At 51.5% G+C, this 18,708-nt stretch overlaps 1 protein-coding gene across 1 annotated transcript in view; it reads right to left on the bottom strand.

The window, feature by feature from the left end:
• Positions 1-15,100, bottom strand: part of ELL (elongation factor for RNA polymerase II) — a 74,389-nt gene extending 59,289 nt beyond the window's left edge. Inside the window, exon 1 of the mRNA XM_080809896.1 lies at positions 14,945-15,100. Within this exon, the coding sequence (XP_080666022.1) occupies positions 14,945-15,079 (135 nt within the window). The 5' untranslated portion in view covers positions 15,080-15,100. The remainder of the gene's footprint in view (positions 1-14,944) is intronic.
• Positions 15,101-18,708: the final 3,608 nt, after the last annotated feature.

Raw genomic sequence — 18,708 nt, 5'->3', positions numbered from 1 at the left:
TAAATAAGTAAATAAATCTTTAAAAAGAAAGAAAAAAAAGAAAAAGAACACCAAAATCATGCCATTTCTGCTGACAGAACGCAGAAACCTCAGCCCCTTGGCAGAGAGGCCTGTCTGAGAAGGCCTTCTCCAGGCTTTTCAGGCTACTGGTATCTAATTCAGAAGCCATTTATAGATGATACTCATCCTGAGCTGAGAAAGTTCTGGAAGATTCACCAAGGCCCGCAGCCCATGGAAAGCTCACTCCTAGGGAACAGGAAACACCTGCTGCCCAGTCTCCACACAAGGGACCCATCTGAAGCCACTGTCATCTGGTTGTTTCTCCTGCCATGGAGCACACATCTGACAGACACCCATACAAACAACGAACCCCTAACTGAGCACAATCCTCCCTTGGAAGATGACACTGGTCCCACTGTATCCCCAGGGAACTGAGGCTGAGAAGAGGAAGGGAGGGGGATGCTGCCACCAGAGCCTGACTCTAATGAGAGGCAGATGCCTCCCCTTCCAGCTCCACCAGGGACACCCATGCTTGGCTCTTCCTGCCAGGCTATGTGTGAATGTGTTTCCAGAGCTCACTAGCAGATCAAGAATAAAAAGTCAGGCCCACCAAAGGCTCGGTCAGTCTTGACGCTGTGCCTGAGAAAAGCTCCTGGGAACCCCAGGGACTCGCACATGGGAAGCATTGCGAGTCTGCATGGCATCAAGAGTGGGGGATGGGGGGGGGAGGCAGTCCCAGAGCAGACACCCTCGGGTTTGAGGCAATTTAATCTACACTGACCACATGCCCTCAAGTCAGCCAGCATACTCTAGGTATCCCACCAGTGAAATGAAGGGGCCAGACCAAAAGGATGCTCCAAGATCTCAGTCCAGCCAAGATGTGACAGGAAGCCAAGACCCACAGGGTGGCAGGTCACAGCACAGGAGCCCAGGGTGTGAGGCCTGGACAACACATTCCACTAACACAAAGAGTCCTCATATCACACACCCATCCCAACACTCCACACCAGCAGCTCTTGAACTTTGTCTGTAAAGGGCTAGAGAATCAACCACAGGTTTTGAGAATTAGACAATCTCTGTCACAAAGACTCAGATGCTGTCATACAGCAAAAGCAGCCATAAACGATGCTTTTGTCCCAATAAAATATAAACACACTTGGCTGGATTTGCCTCCTGGGTCATGGTTTACCAACCTGTTTTAGATTCTAAGGTTGGCACTGAAAGAAGAGAATGCTCTAACAGTCTACTTCATAGGCATTCTTATCCAATTCTGCTCCCCTAACATGGCAGCAAACATGCCAGAGGCCCTTGTTTTAGGGGCTTGCAGCTTCGGCAGCAACACCAGGCACAGCAGACCTCAGCCTCCTTGAGGACAGAAGGAGGCACACTACCACTTATGGTATGGAGAAAGCTCTACCACTAACGGTACAGAAAACAGAGTAGCCAGAAAACTGAGCACCTGGGTGGCTCAGTTGGATGACTCTTGATTTTGGCCCAAGTCATGATCTCAGGGTCCATGCATAGAGCCCTGCATCAGGCTCCGCGCTCAGCTTGGAGATTCTTCCCCTCTGCCCCCCATCCCCTCAACTCCACTCACGTGCATGTACGCTCTCTAAAATAAATAAATGAATGTTGAAAAATAAAAGAAAGAAAGAGAGAGAGAAGAAGAGAGGGAGGGAGGGAGGGAAAGAGAAAAGAGAAGAGAGAAGAGAAAAAAAAAAAAAAAAGAAAGAGAAGTGCCTGGGTGGCTCAGTCAGTTAAGCCCCTGCCTTTGGCTCAGGTCAAGATTCCAGGGTCCTGCTCAGCAGGGAATCTACTTCTCCTCCCTCTCCCTCTGCCCCTCCCCCCTGTTCATGCATGTGTTCATTCTCTCAAATAAATAAAATCTAGGAAGGAAGGAAGGAAGGGAGGGAGGAAACAGAGCAGCCAGGATGGGGACAAGGTGCACGATCCCTGTCAGGACCTTGAGAACAACATGGTAGGGAGGTCACAGGCAGGAGGCACCCACTGTCAAAGGGAAAGCCATGCTAAGCTCATGTTCTACCCCAGCTACTACAAACCTAGCTGTCCTGACTTCATTCAGTGGGCGTTCCCCTTACTGTAAGTGTTGCTATAGGACCCTTAAATCATCCCCTCCAGATGTGGGGAGAACCACAAGGGCCATATCAGGAAGCTGAATTTCCTCCAAAAAGTCATTGTGCAGAAAAAGAGGAAAATAAAAAAGGGAACCTCTGAGCCCACTTATCCTCCTCCGGCCAATGGGCAGGAGACAATGCTGCTCCAAAAGGCCCCTGGGTCCCAGCAGTACCACCACCACCAGGAAAAGTAGCATGAAGGGACGGCTGCCTTAGCCCAGTCCCTCAGCTGGGCTCTAATCAGCCTATGCTTACCTATGGGGCCTAAAAGCAAGTGTGCAGCCCCAGGCACACAGGCGCATCCTGCAGGAGAAGGGGAGACAGAAGCAGGACAGAGGCAAGGAGCACGGCCTCCAGAGTCAAAGGCCCTGAGACAAGTGGACTGCATCTGCCCACAGGGTCAGGAAAAAACCACTCCTCCTTCCCATCCATCTTGGGCACCGGCACAGACCCCAGGCCCAAGGCCAAGCCAACGGTATAGCTCCCTACCTGTCTAATACGCCCCCAAAAGGCAGCACCCAACCTGAGGGGCCTCCAGGCCACTTCCTATCTGGAAGAAAGCCCATTTTCCACCAGTCACCTTGTGATTCAACATAGGACACAAAGAGGTAAATTCACCAAAGCACAAATTCTGCCCCATCTGAACTTACGGCCAGGGAAGGGCTCAGCAGCCTCAGGTGCTAAAGGGCAGAACCTAGCCTTGCCCATCACCCTCAGGGCCCCTGTTTGAGGACAGGAAGGGACACAGAAGTCCTGCCCCTGGGAGAGCTGGGGCATGGTAACAGCTCTCCTTGCCCTTCCTAGCATCTGCACCCAGGTGACCCTGATCAAGATCCTCCTTCAGGCAGGACCTAAAACTAGCCCAAGCCCATCTCAAGTGTGAGAGCTGACATGGCCTGATTCCCACTGGGGTCCAGCTCTCTGTCACCTAAGACGAGACTCCTGAGCCCAGCAATGATCCAGTAGGTGTCAGCACCCTAACAGACCTTAACTCTCACTGAAGAGTCACGTACCTTTAAAGGCTCGGAGACCACTTCACACCCATCAGTACCGCTATTACAAAAACAAAAACAAAAAAGCAGAAAAGAAAAAGTGTTGGTGAGGATGGCTGGCTGGAGAAACGGAAGCCCTCATGCACTGCTGGTGGGAATGTAAAATGGGAAATGGGACATCCACTGTGCAAAACAGCTTAGCAGTTTTTCAAAGGTAAACAGAATTACCATATGATCTAGCAACTCAACTTCTGGATATATACTCAAAAGAACTGAAAACAAGGACTCAAGGACTCAAGTTTCTCTCTCTCAGACCGAGAAAGACAAATACTGTAAGATCTCACTTATATGAAGAATCCGAAAAAAGAAAAGAAAAAGATAAACCACAGAAAAAGAGATCAGACTTGTGGTCACCAAGATAGGGGGTGCAGAGAGGGGAAATTGGAGGAAGGGGATCAAAAGCTACAAACTTCCAGTTATAAGATAAATAAGCACCAGAGATGTAATACAAAACATGATGACTACAGTTAACACGGCTATATAATATATAGGAAAGTTGTGAAGAGTAGATCTTTTTTTTTTTTAAGATTTTATTTATTTATTTGACAGAGAGAGATCACAAGTAGACAGAGAGGCAGGCAGGGGGAGCGGGGAGCAGGCTCCCTGCTGAGCAGAGAGCCAGATATGGGGCTCAATCCCAGGACCCCGAGATCATGACCGTAGCCAAAGGCAGAGGCTTAACCCACTGAGCCACCCAGGCGCCCTGTGAAGAGTAGATCTTGAGAAAGTAGATCTTAGGGGCACCTGGGTAGCTCAGTCAGTTAAGTGTCTGCCTTCAGCTCAGGTCAAGACCACCGGTCCTGGGATCAAGCCCTGTGTAGGGCTCCCTGCTCAGCAGGGAATCTGCTTCTCTCTCTCCCTCTGCTCCTACCCAGCCCAGCCCCCTCGGTCATGCTCTCTCTCGCTGCTCGCTCACTCCCTCTTTCAAATAAATAGATAAAATGTTAGAAAGAAAGAAAGAGAGAGAGAAGAAAGAAAGGAAGGAAGAGAAAGGGAGAGAAAGAAAGAAAGAAAGAAAGAAAACAGATCTTAAGAGTTCTAAAAAAAAAACAAAACAAACTTTTTTTTTTCTGTTTTTGTATCAACATGAGATTCTAAATGTTAACTAAACTTGTTATGGTCATGATCTCATGATATATGTCAGTCATATTATTTTGCTATACACCTTAACCTTATACAGTGCTAGATCTCAAATATATCTTAATAAAACTAGGAGGAAAAAAAAAGGCAGGGACTTGACCAGATGTTTCAATGCCCAGGTTCACAGCAGCATTATTCACAGCAGCCAAGAGGTAGAAACAATCCAGTGCCTATCAACAGACAAACAGATAAACAAAATGTGGTATACCCCATATGATGGAACACTCTTCAGCCTTACAACAGAAGGAAACTGACACATGCTACAACACAGATGAACCTTGGACACATTATGATCAGTGAAAGAAACCAGTCATAAAAAGATAAATACCAGGGCGCCTGTCTGGCTCAGAGCATGCAACTCTTGATCTTGGGGTCATGGGTTCAAGCGCCATGTCGGGTATAAAGATTACTTAAATAAACAAACAAACAAACTTTTAAAAAATTTAAAAGTACAAATACCATATGATCTCAGCTATATGAGATCCCAAAAGTTATCAAGTTCATAAAGACAGAAACCAGAGTGGCAGACAGCAGGGGCTGAGGAAGGGAAGGGGGAGTTATGGCTCAATGCGGACCGAGTTTCAGTTTGGGAAGACAGAAAAGCTCTGGGGAGGGATGGCGGTGACGGCTGTGCACACACTTCATACCACTGAGCGGTACACTCAAAAACGGTTAAGAGGGGTGCCTGGGTGGCTCGGTGGGTTAAAGCCTCTGCCTTCGGCTCAGGTCATGATCTCAGGGTCCTGGGATCGAGCCCCGCATCGGGCTCTCTGCTCGGCAGGGAGCCTGCTTCCTCCTCTCTCTCTGCCTGCCTCTCTGCCTACTTGTGATCTCTGTCTGTCAAAGAAATAAATAAAAATCTTAAAAAAAAAAAAAAACCGGTTAAGAAGGAAAAAGAAACGGTTAAGATGGTAATTTTAAGTTATGTGTATCTCACTAGTTTTTTTTTTTTTAAGATTTTATTTATTTATTTGGAGAGAGAGAGAAAGATTAAAAGTAGGCAGAGAGACAGGCAGAGAGAGGGGGAAGCAGGCTCCCTGCTGAGCAGAGAGCCAGATGCTGGGCTCCATCCCAAGACCCTGGGATCATAACCGAGCAGAAGGCAGAGGCTTAACCACTGAACCACCCAGGCGCCTCTAACCACCGTTTTTTTTTTTAAAAGGCTCCAAGAAACGTGAATCTCCCTTTACAAGGGGACAAAATGAAGGAAAGGAGCATGAATGAATGAATGAATAAATAAATAAATAAATAAATAAATAGTTTAAGAAAGACTCTAAGAGGTTCCAATAAAGACTTACTGATTGGTCTTAGCATTCCCCAGGCCTTCCTGACCATGGCCAGTCACAGGATGAAACCCCCCAGAAAAAATGTTTGCCCATGCAGTGGAATAAAATCAGCACTGCGTCAGTACCCCCATAGTGAGCCTAGACAGGGGATGGAGCTTGTCTATATCCGCTTAGGTCCTTGCAGTCACAACTCCTTAGTCAGCTACATGATGAAATTAACCCCAAGTTCCTGCCTGGGCACCCCTTACCCCCACGCCCTTCAGCTGTCCTACTACCCCAGCCTCCCTCCTGTGGCCACGCTCTCAAATCTCATGCAGACTTCGGCAATCTCAGCCTCTTCCCAGATGGTTCCGCCTGCCCCACTTCCCATGGCACCACTCCTGCCCACAGCCGGCTGTGTTTCTCCCTCCCAGAAGTCATCACCCATGGTCACCACCAACACCATGCTCTTAATGGGCCTCGCCCAGAGATGTGAGGACCTTGGGATGGAGCCTGCTTAGCCTGCCCATCATGAAGCCCCCAGGCCCAGAACAGCACCTGGCCTGCCTCAACCCACCACCAAATCCAAAGTCACTCTGATAAACAGAACGAGGCCACATGCCACATGCACATGTCCACACAAGGTCTGTGGTGGACCTGTCCCCGTATCAGAAAGAGACCAAGGAGCATGGGGAAATGTAAGGGGTGCCCCCTGTTAGTCAGCCGTTACACACTGGGGCTCCACTTGCCCAGGGTAGACGATGGAGGAAACAGACCCCCACCTCCCGTCCCTAAGGAATAGCATTCTCCAGTGGAGAGGGGCCTTGGCCCCTCAAGACTGCCCTTATGTGACTCCCCAACAGCCCTGAGTTCACATGCAACCTGAAGGCAAAGACGGAGCCATGGCATCCACAGCTCTGGGCCTGACTCCTCATACTCCATCAGCAGTGGCCGCCAAGTCAGAAGTCTCGTCAGAAACTCAGCCAGCACTTCCTTGCTCCTCCTCTGCTCTGTATAGCCCCTGCCCACTGCCCACTCCATCACCACCACCTAGTGAGGCTGCTCGAGGGATAGAGAAGGGGGACATGCAGAGAGGGGGGTTGGGCTTCCTAGCAGAAAAGCTGCTAAAGAATCTGGGGAAAGCCAGGGCACTCAGGTGGCTCAGTCAGTTAAGTGGCTACCTTCGGCTCAGGTCACGATCCCAGGGTCCTGGGATCAAGCCCCACGTCAGGCTCCCTGCTCGGTGGGGAGCCGCCTTCTCTCTCTCTCTCTGCCTGCTGCTCTGCCTACTTATGCTCTTTCTCTATCTCTCTGTCAAATAAATAAATAAAATCTCAAAAAAAAAAAAAAAGAATCTGGGGAAAGTAATTTCTTTATTTAAAAAAGAAACCCGGGGCTCCTGGGTGGCTCAGTGGGTTAAAGTCTCTGCCTTGGGCTCAGGTCATGATCCCAGGGTCCTGGGATCGAGCCCCGCATCGGGCTCTCTGCTCGGCGGGGAGCCTGCTTCCTTCCTCTCTCTGCCTGCCTCTCTGCCTACTTGTGATCTCTGTCAAATAAATAAATAAAATCTTTTTAAAAATAAATAAAGAAAGAAACCCTTAACAACAGAGACAAATGAGTGGATATTTTAAACTTATGGTACAGTAACACATGTATACAAGGGGGGAGGTGGGGGGGGAGGGACCGACCAGACGGGATGGGATGGCAGGACCCTCTGATCTGGGGTGCCTACTACCATCTTAGGTGTTGCTTCAACCCAGGGAAACTGAAGCTCAGGAGGAAGCCTGGGTCTCCAGGCTGTCAGCTGGAGCTAGCTAGAGCTAGTCTACCTGACCCCAACTCATGGTCCTCAGCATCCTTTGAGGGAGGCACCTCCTTATTAGGACACCTTCCCTAAGATGTCTAAGACGGACACGGGGACAGCAAGGCAAACACTGAGGAGCTGACACCCACTGATGGTCCACGATAGGAGTGGGGGGGTCGCTTGAAGGGCACACATTCAGGAAGGGTGTCCTGAGTCAAGCATCAGTCTCCCCATCCGAAGAACAGTGAGAACACCCACAACGGCACGAAGGCGTGGAGGACTAACCCAGTCCTCAATCCAAGGCAGCTCATGAGCTTCTCAAGGATGGGGTGATCCAAGGCCACCTGTGCCACAGCACATCTGAGAAAGCTGGGAAGTGATGAGTGGTCACAAGGCCCTCAACCCAACTTTCTCAATGCTTTGGACCATATCACCTGCCCTCCGTCCAGCCTTGGCTCCCCCAGTATCCTGAGAACCCACTATGCAGAAACTGGTCACACCAGCACAATAAGGGAAAGCTGGCATCCAACTACCCCCGAGCAAAGAACACAATCTAAGAACTGGGGAAAAAAAGGCTGCTGGCTTCCAGAGCTGCCACATCAGTTCAAAACACCTTCCAATTACACTCAGGACACTTGAAAGAACCACATGACATTCATGTCTGGGCACAAAAGCAGCAACCCAGAAAGGTGTGGGCTCCAGAGCTGGCATCAATGAGGCAGCGTATACACATCCACCGCTCGGCTCCTTGACATCGATGGGGACAATGACGGGCACCTGCCACAGACCTGCAGCAGCTCTCCCATCAGCTGCCCTCATCTTTCCTCCAGCCCAGGTCACTCCAGGGGCAACTGTCAACATCTTCTCAAGCTACACATAACATGACTCTCACAAACCCAGCTCAGGCACAACAATGAAGCTGAGTATGAAGATGTTTCTGCCACATGGCCAGAATCAGGAAAGGTTAGAAATGTCCACCTCCCCAACTACCCACAGGTGGCTGCCCAAACACTTCTCACACCTGTTCCCTGGCCCATTCCCCAGTGCCACCCCAGCTCGGGCCCTCAGAGCCTCCTTCCCTGGCCGCCTACCTCTAGCCCTGCCCCTCCCAGACCATCCACCACCACGGGCCAGACCACATGTCTCCCAAGCCTCAAATTCATCATACAGTTGTACCCACTCAGCCACACGCACCCTCATGGTACGCTCAGATGCACAGGCACAGCAGGGATCCCCCTCACTGCCCTTTGGCGCCTCCGCACAGCCCTCGGCACGGGACAGCAGACAAGGCTCCAAGCACACGGGAATCCCCAGCAGCCGTGTGGTGCCCAGAACATAGACTTGAGGAATACTGACCCGTTAGGGTGCACGCTGCAAAGGAGATGCAGTCACTAAAACGTAAAGCTTACGATTATATGGAATAACAGTTAAAATGGTGTCATGGAAGAAGTAAGATCTAACACAATACAAGGATACCACTGTGATGATGAGGTGCCCGGACACAAGACAGAGGAAGGCGCCCAGGTGTCAACAACAGCCCCTCGGCCATGCCCATAGGAATAGGAAGTGGCTCCTTTCAGGTATTTTGCAAGTTTTCTACGCTGAGCTATACTCCCTTTATAGTAAACTTCTCAACATGTGTTACTTTTAAATAACAGCTAGGTTGCCCCAAGAACTTCACAAACATGTGAGGTCCACTCCTCCCAGAATGGCTGCGGGGAGTCACCAATGTGCCCCGCTGACCTGGTGACTCAGCTGAGATCCGCGTCACAACGTGGCCAGGGAGGGACCGACCCAGAGAATATAATTAGCATCAGACTCCGGCGCGGCCACTTGGTGTGGGCACAGGAGGTCTCTCTCTAGATGGTTCATGTGGACACCAGCTTTTTTACTGAAGAGTAAAGTGAAAAAACTACACATTGTAGTTGTCTATCACTCACTGCGCCTACAGGTCAGAGGTCACTTGGTCTCAAAGGCGTCCCTTTGGGCACTTGGTGACTGTTCAGCGGCCACACATCACAGGAGTAAGATCTCAGACAACTCCAGGCCATGGTCGCCACAGACCAAAGGGAAAATCACCAGGCCAGGGAGCAGGGGAGCAAGGCCCTAAAAATGAAGGACCCAGAGGAGGCCAAACCCCCAAGGCACAGCAGGGAGGGCCGGCGTGGGCCTGGCCAGGCTGCATCAAGCAGGTCTGCTGCCCCAGAAGCAGATCTCCCACATCTGCTCTGCAACCACAGTTACTCGGAACAGGAGAAGCAGTGTTATTTTCAAAGACTCCCCAGAGATGTCACAATCCGGGTATGATGTCAAAACTGCTTCAAGGGTGATGAACTCTGGCCTTGACGATGAGTCAACAGAGGGTGGGTTTCCGCCAAGCAGCCTGCTGTTTACACACAATCACCACAGTCACCGTGGCACAAGCCGGAAGCCTAGTCAAGGGTCACAGTGGTTGAGGCGGGGTCTGGCCCATCACACACAGCGTCACTCGCTGCCTTGCAAAAACGTCCATCACTTTCCCCATACGCCGGGTCACTCAAACATCTTCCCATAGCGCCTATAAGACAGGTACCTTCGAGGAAGGACTCACCCCACCCAGAACTACCATGAGCCCACTCTGAAACACACACGGAAACTGAACCCCTACAGCCAGGGCGCAGGAGACAGGAAGCCATGCCCCTAACATGAGTGGGCCTGGCTGCTGCGGCTGGCCCACCCCACCGGACCACCTCCCTTCAGAGGGGGCAGCGCTTGGAGCCACATGTGGCATTCAAGCCTGATGCCTGGTTCTCAGTCCCATCCCAGCTGGGAATTTCCTTCCAGTGACATGCCCTCCTAGAGTCTCTTCCCCTTTCCTCACCTGAGAGATGGGAACCATTCCCCACCACAGGGCTGACAGACAGGGGTAAGATAAGTGAGTGTGTGCAGCAGCTCGGGCCCATGCTGGCATGTGGGGTGTGATCCACAGGTGTTGGCTATCACCATCTTTAGGCTTTCTCGGGGGCAGGGGGCACTGTACAGGAACTACAGCAACCTCAGGAATTTGCACTCAAGTCACCGGTGCTTGCAGGAGTCCAGAACGCTGCTGTTTAACAAGAACCTGAGACCATGGTGGGACCCCCTTTCCTAGCTGCACCCCAGTGGCCCAAGATCTCCCCCAACTCAAGAAGCAGCCCAGGCCACCGAAGGCAGTCTGAGTGATCTTGGGCAGGTAGATGAGGACCCTCTGAGCTCCAACTGCCCCCAGTGCATAGGGGAAACAATAAGCTAGCCTTCTTGCCAAGGTCACTAACAAGATGACAGAGGCCTGGACAAAGGGCTTAGAGGGGCCTGGCCCACAGCCGAGAGGAGCAGCTCCGGCTATTCCTGAAGATGGCCAGTCTGAAAAGCAGGCAGCGCTGGTGAGAAGCTGCCCTGCTTAGGACCCAGTGTGCACCCCCCACCTCAGAAAGGGGAGACAAGCCTAACTCCTGGAGCCTCGCTGTGGGAGGGGAACAGAGGCTAAATTAAGGCTCCTCCTGCCACCAGTGCCCGAGATGACATCCACACAGCCGCCCCCTTAGCAGCATGCGAGCAGCCCCTAGCACAGCTCTGCAAGAGTCATGGGCTAGTTGCTCCAGGCCTCTTCCATCTCCTCTCCCCAGGACAGAGCCCCAGCAGCTGCCCTCTATGGCCCAACACCCTCCCCAGCCTCTTGGGTCTTTAGGCTTGAAGGCAGCATGCCTGGAACCCCCACCCCCCCTGCAAAGGACCCCTCGCCAGGGAGACCTCAGCTCTGGCCATATCCTAGAAGCAGCTCTCTCAGTCAGTATCCTTTCACACCGCCCCGCACCATCACATCACCCCATTTTATTTCCTTCCTGATGCTGACTGCTGACAAGTTCTTTGTACCGATTTCTGTGCTGCCCTGTTCACAATATGTCTCCTGCCTCCAGAATACCAGCTCATGATGCTAGGGGCCCATCCTGGTCACTACTGAATGTCCTGAACTTGAGCAGGAGCCCTATACAAACCAGGTGCTCAATCAAACCGAGGCAGATGCAGGAGCCCAGTCTCCCTGTCTGTCACAGTCTCTATTCAAACCTCCAGGTGGGAACCAGCTCTGGGTACAGGCACCAAATGCTGAGAACACAGGGGGAGGGGAAGGTGTCAGGGCTGCACTGATGGCCACACATGTGTCAAAAGAATCCCCACAGCCCTGAGAGAAGAAGGAGCCAGAGCTTAGACAGGGCAGGGCACTGGGACCCTCAATAGTCCTGAGAAGGATCCAGAGATCAGAAAGAAGCCAGGCACTGGCACCCTCACAGCCCTGAGAGAAGGATCTGGAGCTGGGAGGGGTTGGGTACTGGGACCCTCACAGGCTTGAGGAGAAGGATCTAGAGCTCAGAAATGGCCAGGCAGTAGGACCCTCCCAGACCTGAGAAGAATCCAGAGCTCAAAGAGGATAGGGCACTGGGACGTTGTAGCCCTGAGAGAAGGACTCTCAGGGCTGAGAGGGGTCAGCTACTGTGATGTGCACAATCCTGAGGACAGGAAGGATCCAGAGCTGGGAGAGGGTTGGACACTGGGATCCTCCCCTCCAAAGGGGAAGATCGGGACTGGGAGGGGGCCATGGAGTGGCCGGAGGCCTCAAGCAGATAGAACCAAGATTTAAACCCTGCTAGGCTACAATCCTCAGGCTTCTTAAGCCCCTCCCCTGGGCCCTCAGTTTTTACTGAACAACAATATGCTCCTCTCCACCAAGGAGCTTATAAACCAGGAGAGGAAAAGGTCACTAAGCAACAGAGCCCACCAAATCCAAAAATGAAATACCCAGGTGGTTGAGGCAGGTGCCCCAAAAAGGGACACTTCCTCAGAGTGGCCAGGGAACACTTCTCTGAGCAGGCACATGACACTATCTTGGAAGGATGGGTCTACACTTCCTCTCTCTTCTCTCCCCAAAGTAGCCCATCATAGTGAAAAGGGAGATCTACAGGAAGAGCCACATCAGGACTCACTCGAGTTTTTTAAATTCAAAGAGAAACTGCATGAAGTCCAAGTCTATGGTGGCAGCATATGTTACCTTCTGCCAAATCCCAGGCTGGCCACCAGGTCTGCACAAAGGCAGCTCAGACACCACACCACTCTGGAGAGAGAAACCATGGAGGACTTTTACTCAGGCTCCTCCAAGAGCTAGGATTACAGGCTCTCTTGGGCCACAGAGAAAGTTTCACAGGAACTTCCTCTCCAGTCCCCTGCCACATCTGAATCTGCAAAAGCCTCTTTGCAATTAAAAGTAAAAATAAAAACCCTCTCCACAAGTTGCCATTGGCAAACCATATAACCACAGTGCTACAGGATAGAAAACTCCAGACTCTATTGACGGCTGTGTGGAAGAGGTTTTGTTACTAACCCATACACTTCTCTGGTCACACAAACCAGTTCTTCAAGTCACTTTTCCCATCCCCACCACCCAAAAGCACCCAAGCTGCCCTGACTTTAGCTCAGTCCACCACAATGCCCAAACAAGTAATGTTAAATATGAAACTGCCGAGTAACTTAAATGACCTATCAGCTTCGGAGAAAAATGCAAATTGGGTCACCCTCAAAGTTTAGCCCAGCTGGCCAAGATGCCCCAACTGGCCTGGAGAAGTTCTTCAAGGGAGCCCCTCCTGGCTGACATCCACAGCTGGGCTCCCAGTGGGATGAGCTAGAGTCTGCAGTTACCTTCACCCTCACATGAGGAAGATCCAGCTTAGTTAGGGGATGTAACCAACACCCTAAATTAAAAATAGCCGTGTGACAGCATGAGGTGGACACATAGGCGGGCCTTCCTGACGACTAGATCAAGCAAGGGCAGCATGGTAGGGAGGGTGGGGCTCATAAGTGACCAGGTACCAAGTTCACCTTATTTACATGACTCATGAGCTCTCCCCCAGCTGTTTCTAGGAAAGCCTGCCTTCCTGCAGGACAAGTCAGAATTGCCTAGGGAAAAGACTCCACACTGGAATTCCACAAGGAAGGGCGACTTAAGCTGAACACAGTGTGTGTTGTTCCCCCACCCCAACTTCTCACCTGCAAGGGCACCTTAGCCTCATCCTGAGGAATCCTTTTGACAAGGGGAGAACTCGCTCTTCTAAAAAAAAAAAAAAAAAGAAGAAGAAGAAGAAGAAGAAGAAGACCTCTTCTACCAATGGGAAACTATGATACAAGATATTAGGACAGGAAGGAAACTGCCCCAAAAAAGTGGGAAGAAGCTCGGGAAGGGTGGGCACCAGGAAAGTGGTGGGAACGTAACAGAAGAAATTCCCGGCTTAGCTAATGGTGCTGAACAAGTCTGGGGCAGGAAGAAAGCCACATTCCTTCCTAGTTAGTCTCTCTCCTCACCCGCCCTCAGCCCCCCCATTCCCAGTATACACAAACACATACACACACACAGGGAGCATGGCCTCCCTGAGCCGGACACCAGACCCTTCCCCAGCCATTTCATGACTATAAAGTTCCCACTTTAAAACAACAAGGAAAAGGGCTCCCAAACCACTTCCCCTCAAGCCCTGACCACTCTGGGCACCTGCAACTTCTGTCCCGACAAAGAGGGCACCATGACAAACAGAAACGGGAAGAAGCAGGTTTCTGACCAGGGCCCCAGATGTGTCCGCAAATCAAGCCTGAAAGAAGGTACACAGCAGCCTCCCCCCAACCCACGCACCCTGGGCCAGGTGGCAGAAGTGAAACGCCTCTAACTTCCCCCAGATGGACCCAAATCGGCCCCTGAGAAGTTTGAGAGTCAGCGGCCAGGTGCGGTGGCCAGAGCTCCCTCCCAGGTGCCCACTAAGAGCTCCCAGCCTGGGAAAGGGACCATGCCAGCGAGCACCCCAACATGCACAGCTTCTCCCCCAAACCAAAACACTCCCATTCTCCAAAAATGTCCAGTGAGACAGAGTCACCTGCGAGGAGCAGGGGAGTTGCAAACAAGCTGTCAGTTTCTGCCCAAACTCCCCTTCCCACGAACCAAGAGTGAGCCCAATTCCAAGGGCTTCATTGGTGTTAAAGCCCCCTCAAGTGCAGACTCAGCCTCTCCACACAGATGGAACAGGTTCTCCACAGGTGTCCCAACAGCGGGGCCCCACTGACCCACCCTGCCTGGGACCCGGACGGAAAAACCTCAACCCTCCCCAACCCCCTCCCCCGCCCGCCAGCCAGGTGAATAGCTCAGTTCCTGCTCAGAGGCTGGGTGAGCCGGGAAGGCTCCGGACGCCTCCAGGTGCCGACTCAATCGCAAACACCGCCGCCCCCCCCCCCCCGCGGACCAGATGCGCTAGCTCGGGGCCCCTTGGCCGCCCCGGGCCGCCTGCCGGTGTCACCTCCCAGAGCCGTGAGGGAACGCGGTTCCCCGCGCTCCAAGCCGGACAGGTGCTCACCCCGCGACCTGTCGGTCCACGGACCCGCGAGCAGCACCCCGGACGCCGGACCCCGCGCCCCCAGGACAGGACGCCTCCGCGAGGGGCGCATGAGGCCGGCCTGCACCTCGACGTCCCCGACGGTCGCTCCGGGCCCCGCCCCGCTCACCTGGCTGGAGCGGTAGCTCTCGAAGGCCCTCAGGGCACTGTCGGTGAGCTTCACGTGGAACACGGACACCTTGCTGCCGTCGCTGACCCGCCCGCACGACAGCCCGTAGCTCCGAGCCTCCTTTAGCGCCGCCATCTTGCGACCATCGCTCCCCCGCCCCCCCTTCCCGGTTCCAGCGCCGGCGCGCCAGCCCCGCCCCGCCCCGCCGCCCGCTGACGCGCTGCATTATTCATGAGACGCGGCTGACCACGCCCCCTGTGGCTCTAGTGAAGCCCACGGTCACCTCTGCACGGCCCGCCGATTGTTGCATTATTCATGAATGCAGTTGGTCGCGCCCCCTATGGGCCTGGCGAAGTTCACATTCACCGCCCCGAGGTGCTGTATATTCATGAGGCGTGGACGGCCCCACCTTTCAAGGCCCCAGAGGGAGCCACTTCCGTGCCCGGACTCCGCCCCGACACGCGCACACCTTCAGGCCCCGCCTCATCATGCATAATTCATGAACCTGGCACCACCAGACACCGCTCGAAGCCACGCCCCACTGCCTGCTGACCTGATGCATTATTTATGAGATCGCTCCAAGCCTTTCGTCCTCGGTTTCTGTTGAGAGCCAGCACACGAAGGGGGCAGAGCCAGTGCAAAACACGTGGGGGGCGGGGCCGGCTACTGGCTGGGTGAATGGGCGTGACTATGCAAACCTAGTGCGCGTTGGACGCTGGGTGGGGCTGGCGGAGCTTCCCTTAAGGTAAGCAGATGGGATTCCCTACCCGGGGCTGCTGGGGCATTAAGGATGTTGGGGAGGAGGTAAATTTTGCTAGTGATAAAAGTACAGTTTTAATAGAATAAAATTCTATATCCTCAAGGTTCCTGAGACATGGTGTTTGTCCAGCTTTCCCATAGGTACCATAAGATACCAAAAATCCATTTAAAATATACTATTCAGGGGACCCCTGGGTGGCTTAGTGGGTTAAGCCTCTGCCTTCGACTCAGGTCATGATCTCAGGGTCCTGGGATGGAGCCCTGCATCAGGCTCTCTGCTCAGCAGGGAGCCTGCTTCCCCCTCTCTCTCTGCCTGCCTCTCTGCCTACTTGTGATCTCTGTCTGTCAAATAAATAAAAATCTTTTTTTTTTTAAGATTTTATTTATTCATTTGACAGACAGAGATCACAAGTAGGTAGAGAGGCACGCAGAGAGAGAGAGAGAGAGAGAGAGGAAGGGAAGCAGGCTCCCTGCCGAGCAGAGAGCCGGTCCCAGGGCTCTATTCCAGGACCCCGGGATCACGACCTGAGCCAAAGGCAGAGGCTTTAACCCACTGAGCCACCCAGGTGCCCCATAAATAAAAATATTTTCAAAAAATAAATAAAATATATTATTCAGGGAAGCCTGGGTAGCTCAGTCGTCGAGCATCTGCCTTCTGCTGGGGTCATGATCCTGGGGTCCTGAGATAAAGCCCGGCTTGTGGAGAGTGTGCTTCCCCCTCTCCCACTCCCCCTGCTTATGTTCCCTCTCTCACTGTACCTCTCTCTGTCAGATAAGTAAATAAAATATTAAATAAATAATAAATACAGTGTACTATTCAGTGGCATTTAGTACATTTAGAACACTGTGCAGGGGCACCTGGGTGACTCAGTGGGTTAAAGCCTCTGCCTTCGGCTCCGGTCATGATCTCAGGGTCCTGGGATCGAGCCCCGCATCGGGCTCTCCGCTCAGCGGGGAGCCTGCTTCCTCCTCTCTCTCTGCCTGCCTCTCTGCCTACTTGTGATCTCTGTCTGTCAAATAAATAAAATAAATTAAAAAAAAAAAAAAAGAACACTGTGCAGCCACTACAACTATCTCATTTGGGGAAATTTTTATCACCGCTAAGGAAAACCCCTACCCACCAAAATGGTCACTCTGCATTCTTCCCTTCCCAGCCCCTGCAACTATTAACCAACTTTCTGTGTCTATGCTTTTACTTATTTTGGATATTTCATATCACTGGGATCATACCATATGTGACCTTCTATGACTAGCACTCAGTGAAAAACTCAGCATGATGTGTTTGGGTTTTTTTAAGATTTTATTTATTCATTCGACAGAGATCACAAGTAGGCAGAAAGGCAGGCAGAGAGAGAGGAAGGGAAGTAGGCTCCCTGCTGAGCAGAGAGCCCAACATGGGGCTCAAGCCCAGGACCCTGAGATCATGACCCAAGCCGAAGGCAGAGGCTTTTTTTTTTTTTTTTAAGATTTTATTTATTTATTTGACAGACAGAGATCACAAGTAGGCAGAGAGGCAGGCAGAGAGTGACAGAGGAAGCAGGCTCCCTGCTGAGCAGAGAGCCCGATGCGGGGCTCGATCCCAGGAGCCTGGGATCATGACCTGAGTCGAAGGCAGAGGCTTTAACCCACTGAGCCACCCAGGTGCCCCAGCATGATGGTTTTTGGTTGTTTTTTTTTTTAAGATTTTATTTATTAAAAAAAAAAAAAGATTTTATTTATTTATTTGACAGACAGAGATCACAAGTAGGCAGAGAGGCAGGCAGAGAGAGGAGGAAGCAGGCTCCCTGCTGAGCAGAGAGCCCGATGCGGGGCTCGATCCCAGGACGCTGGGATCATGACCCGAGCCGAAGGCAGAGGCTTTAACCCACTGAGCCACCCAGGCACCCCCAGCATGATGTTTTTTTGAAAATGAATGAAGGCAACCTCATTTAAAATGGAGTCAGAGACATCTGGGTGGCTCAGTGGGTTAAGCGTCCAACTCTTGATTTCAGCTCAGGTCATGATCACAGGGTTGTGAGATCAAGCCCCAAGTTGGGCTCTTCGCTGGACATGGAGCCTGCTTAAGATTCTCTCCCTCAGTCTCTGCCCCTTCTCTCTCTCTCTCTCTCTCTCTGTAAATAAATAAAATCAGGAGGTCAGAAGAGGGAGCTCTGTGCCCTACTAACTCATTTTCAAATGCAAACCCCAAAAGGGAGGAGTCTACTTTGCTACCCCAGCAAGATGAAGGATGATTTTCCCCTGGCCCAGCAATCGCCCAGCCAATGAACCTAATGCAACTCAGCCAATGAGAAACTGTCACTACCTTGAACTCTTACTTTCCTCCAAAGCAGCCCCTCCCAACTTCCTCCTTCTCCAGGAGATAATGTTTCAACTCCTTTGTTCCGTTTTGCCAAGAGTTTTGTCATAGCTTGAGTGTCCTGAGTTGCCATTCCTCTGCTATTCCTGAATAAACCTATTTTGCCGGTAAAATAACTTGCTGTTTTATTTTCAAGATTGGTATTTTCTAGGGAGAGGGTGGTTGGGTTATGGACATAGGGGAGGGTATGCGCTATAGTAAGTGCTATGAAGTGCGTAAGCCTGACGATTCACAGACCTGAACCCCTGCGGCTAATAATACATTATATGTTAATTAAGAAAATGTAAAAAAAATAAAAAATAAAATAAAAATAATTGGAGGGAAAAATTTTAAAAAGAACTAAAAAAAAATTGATATTTTCAAGGCTGGTCCCATTATAGGATGTATCAATGTTTCATTCCTTTTTTTTTTTTTAATTTTATTTATTTATTTGACAGAGAGAGAGATCACAAGTAGGCACAGAGCCAGGCAGGGAGAGAGGGGGAAGCAGGCTCCCTGCCGAGCAGAGAGCCCAATGAGGGGCTAGATCCCAGGACCCTGAGATCATGACCTGAGCCAAAGGCAGAGGATTAACCCACTGAGCCACCCATTGTGTGGACAGACCACATTTTGTTTATTCATTCATCCATCGATGGCCATTTGCGTTGTT

The sequence above is a fragment of the Martes martes genome (assembly GCF_963455335.1).
Source record: "Martes martes genome assembly, chromosome: 1".
Lineage (NCBI taxonomy): Eukaryota > Metazoa > Chordata > Mammalia > Carnivora > Mustelidae > Martes > Martes martes.
This window is presented reverse-complemented; position numbering and strand designations above follow the sequence as displayed.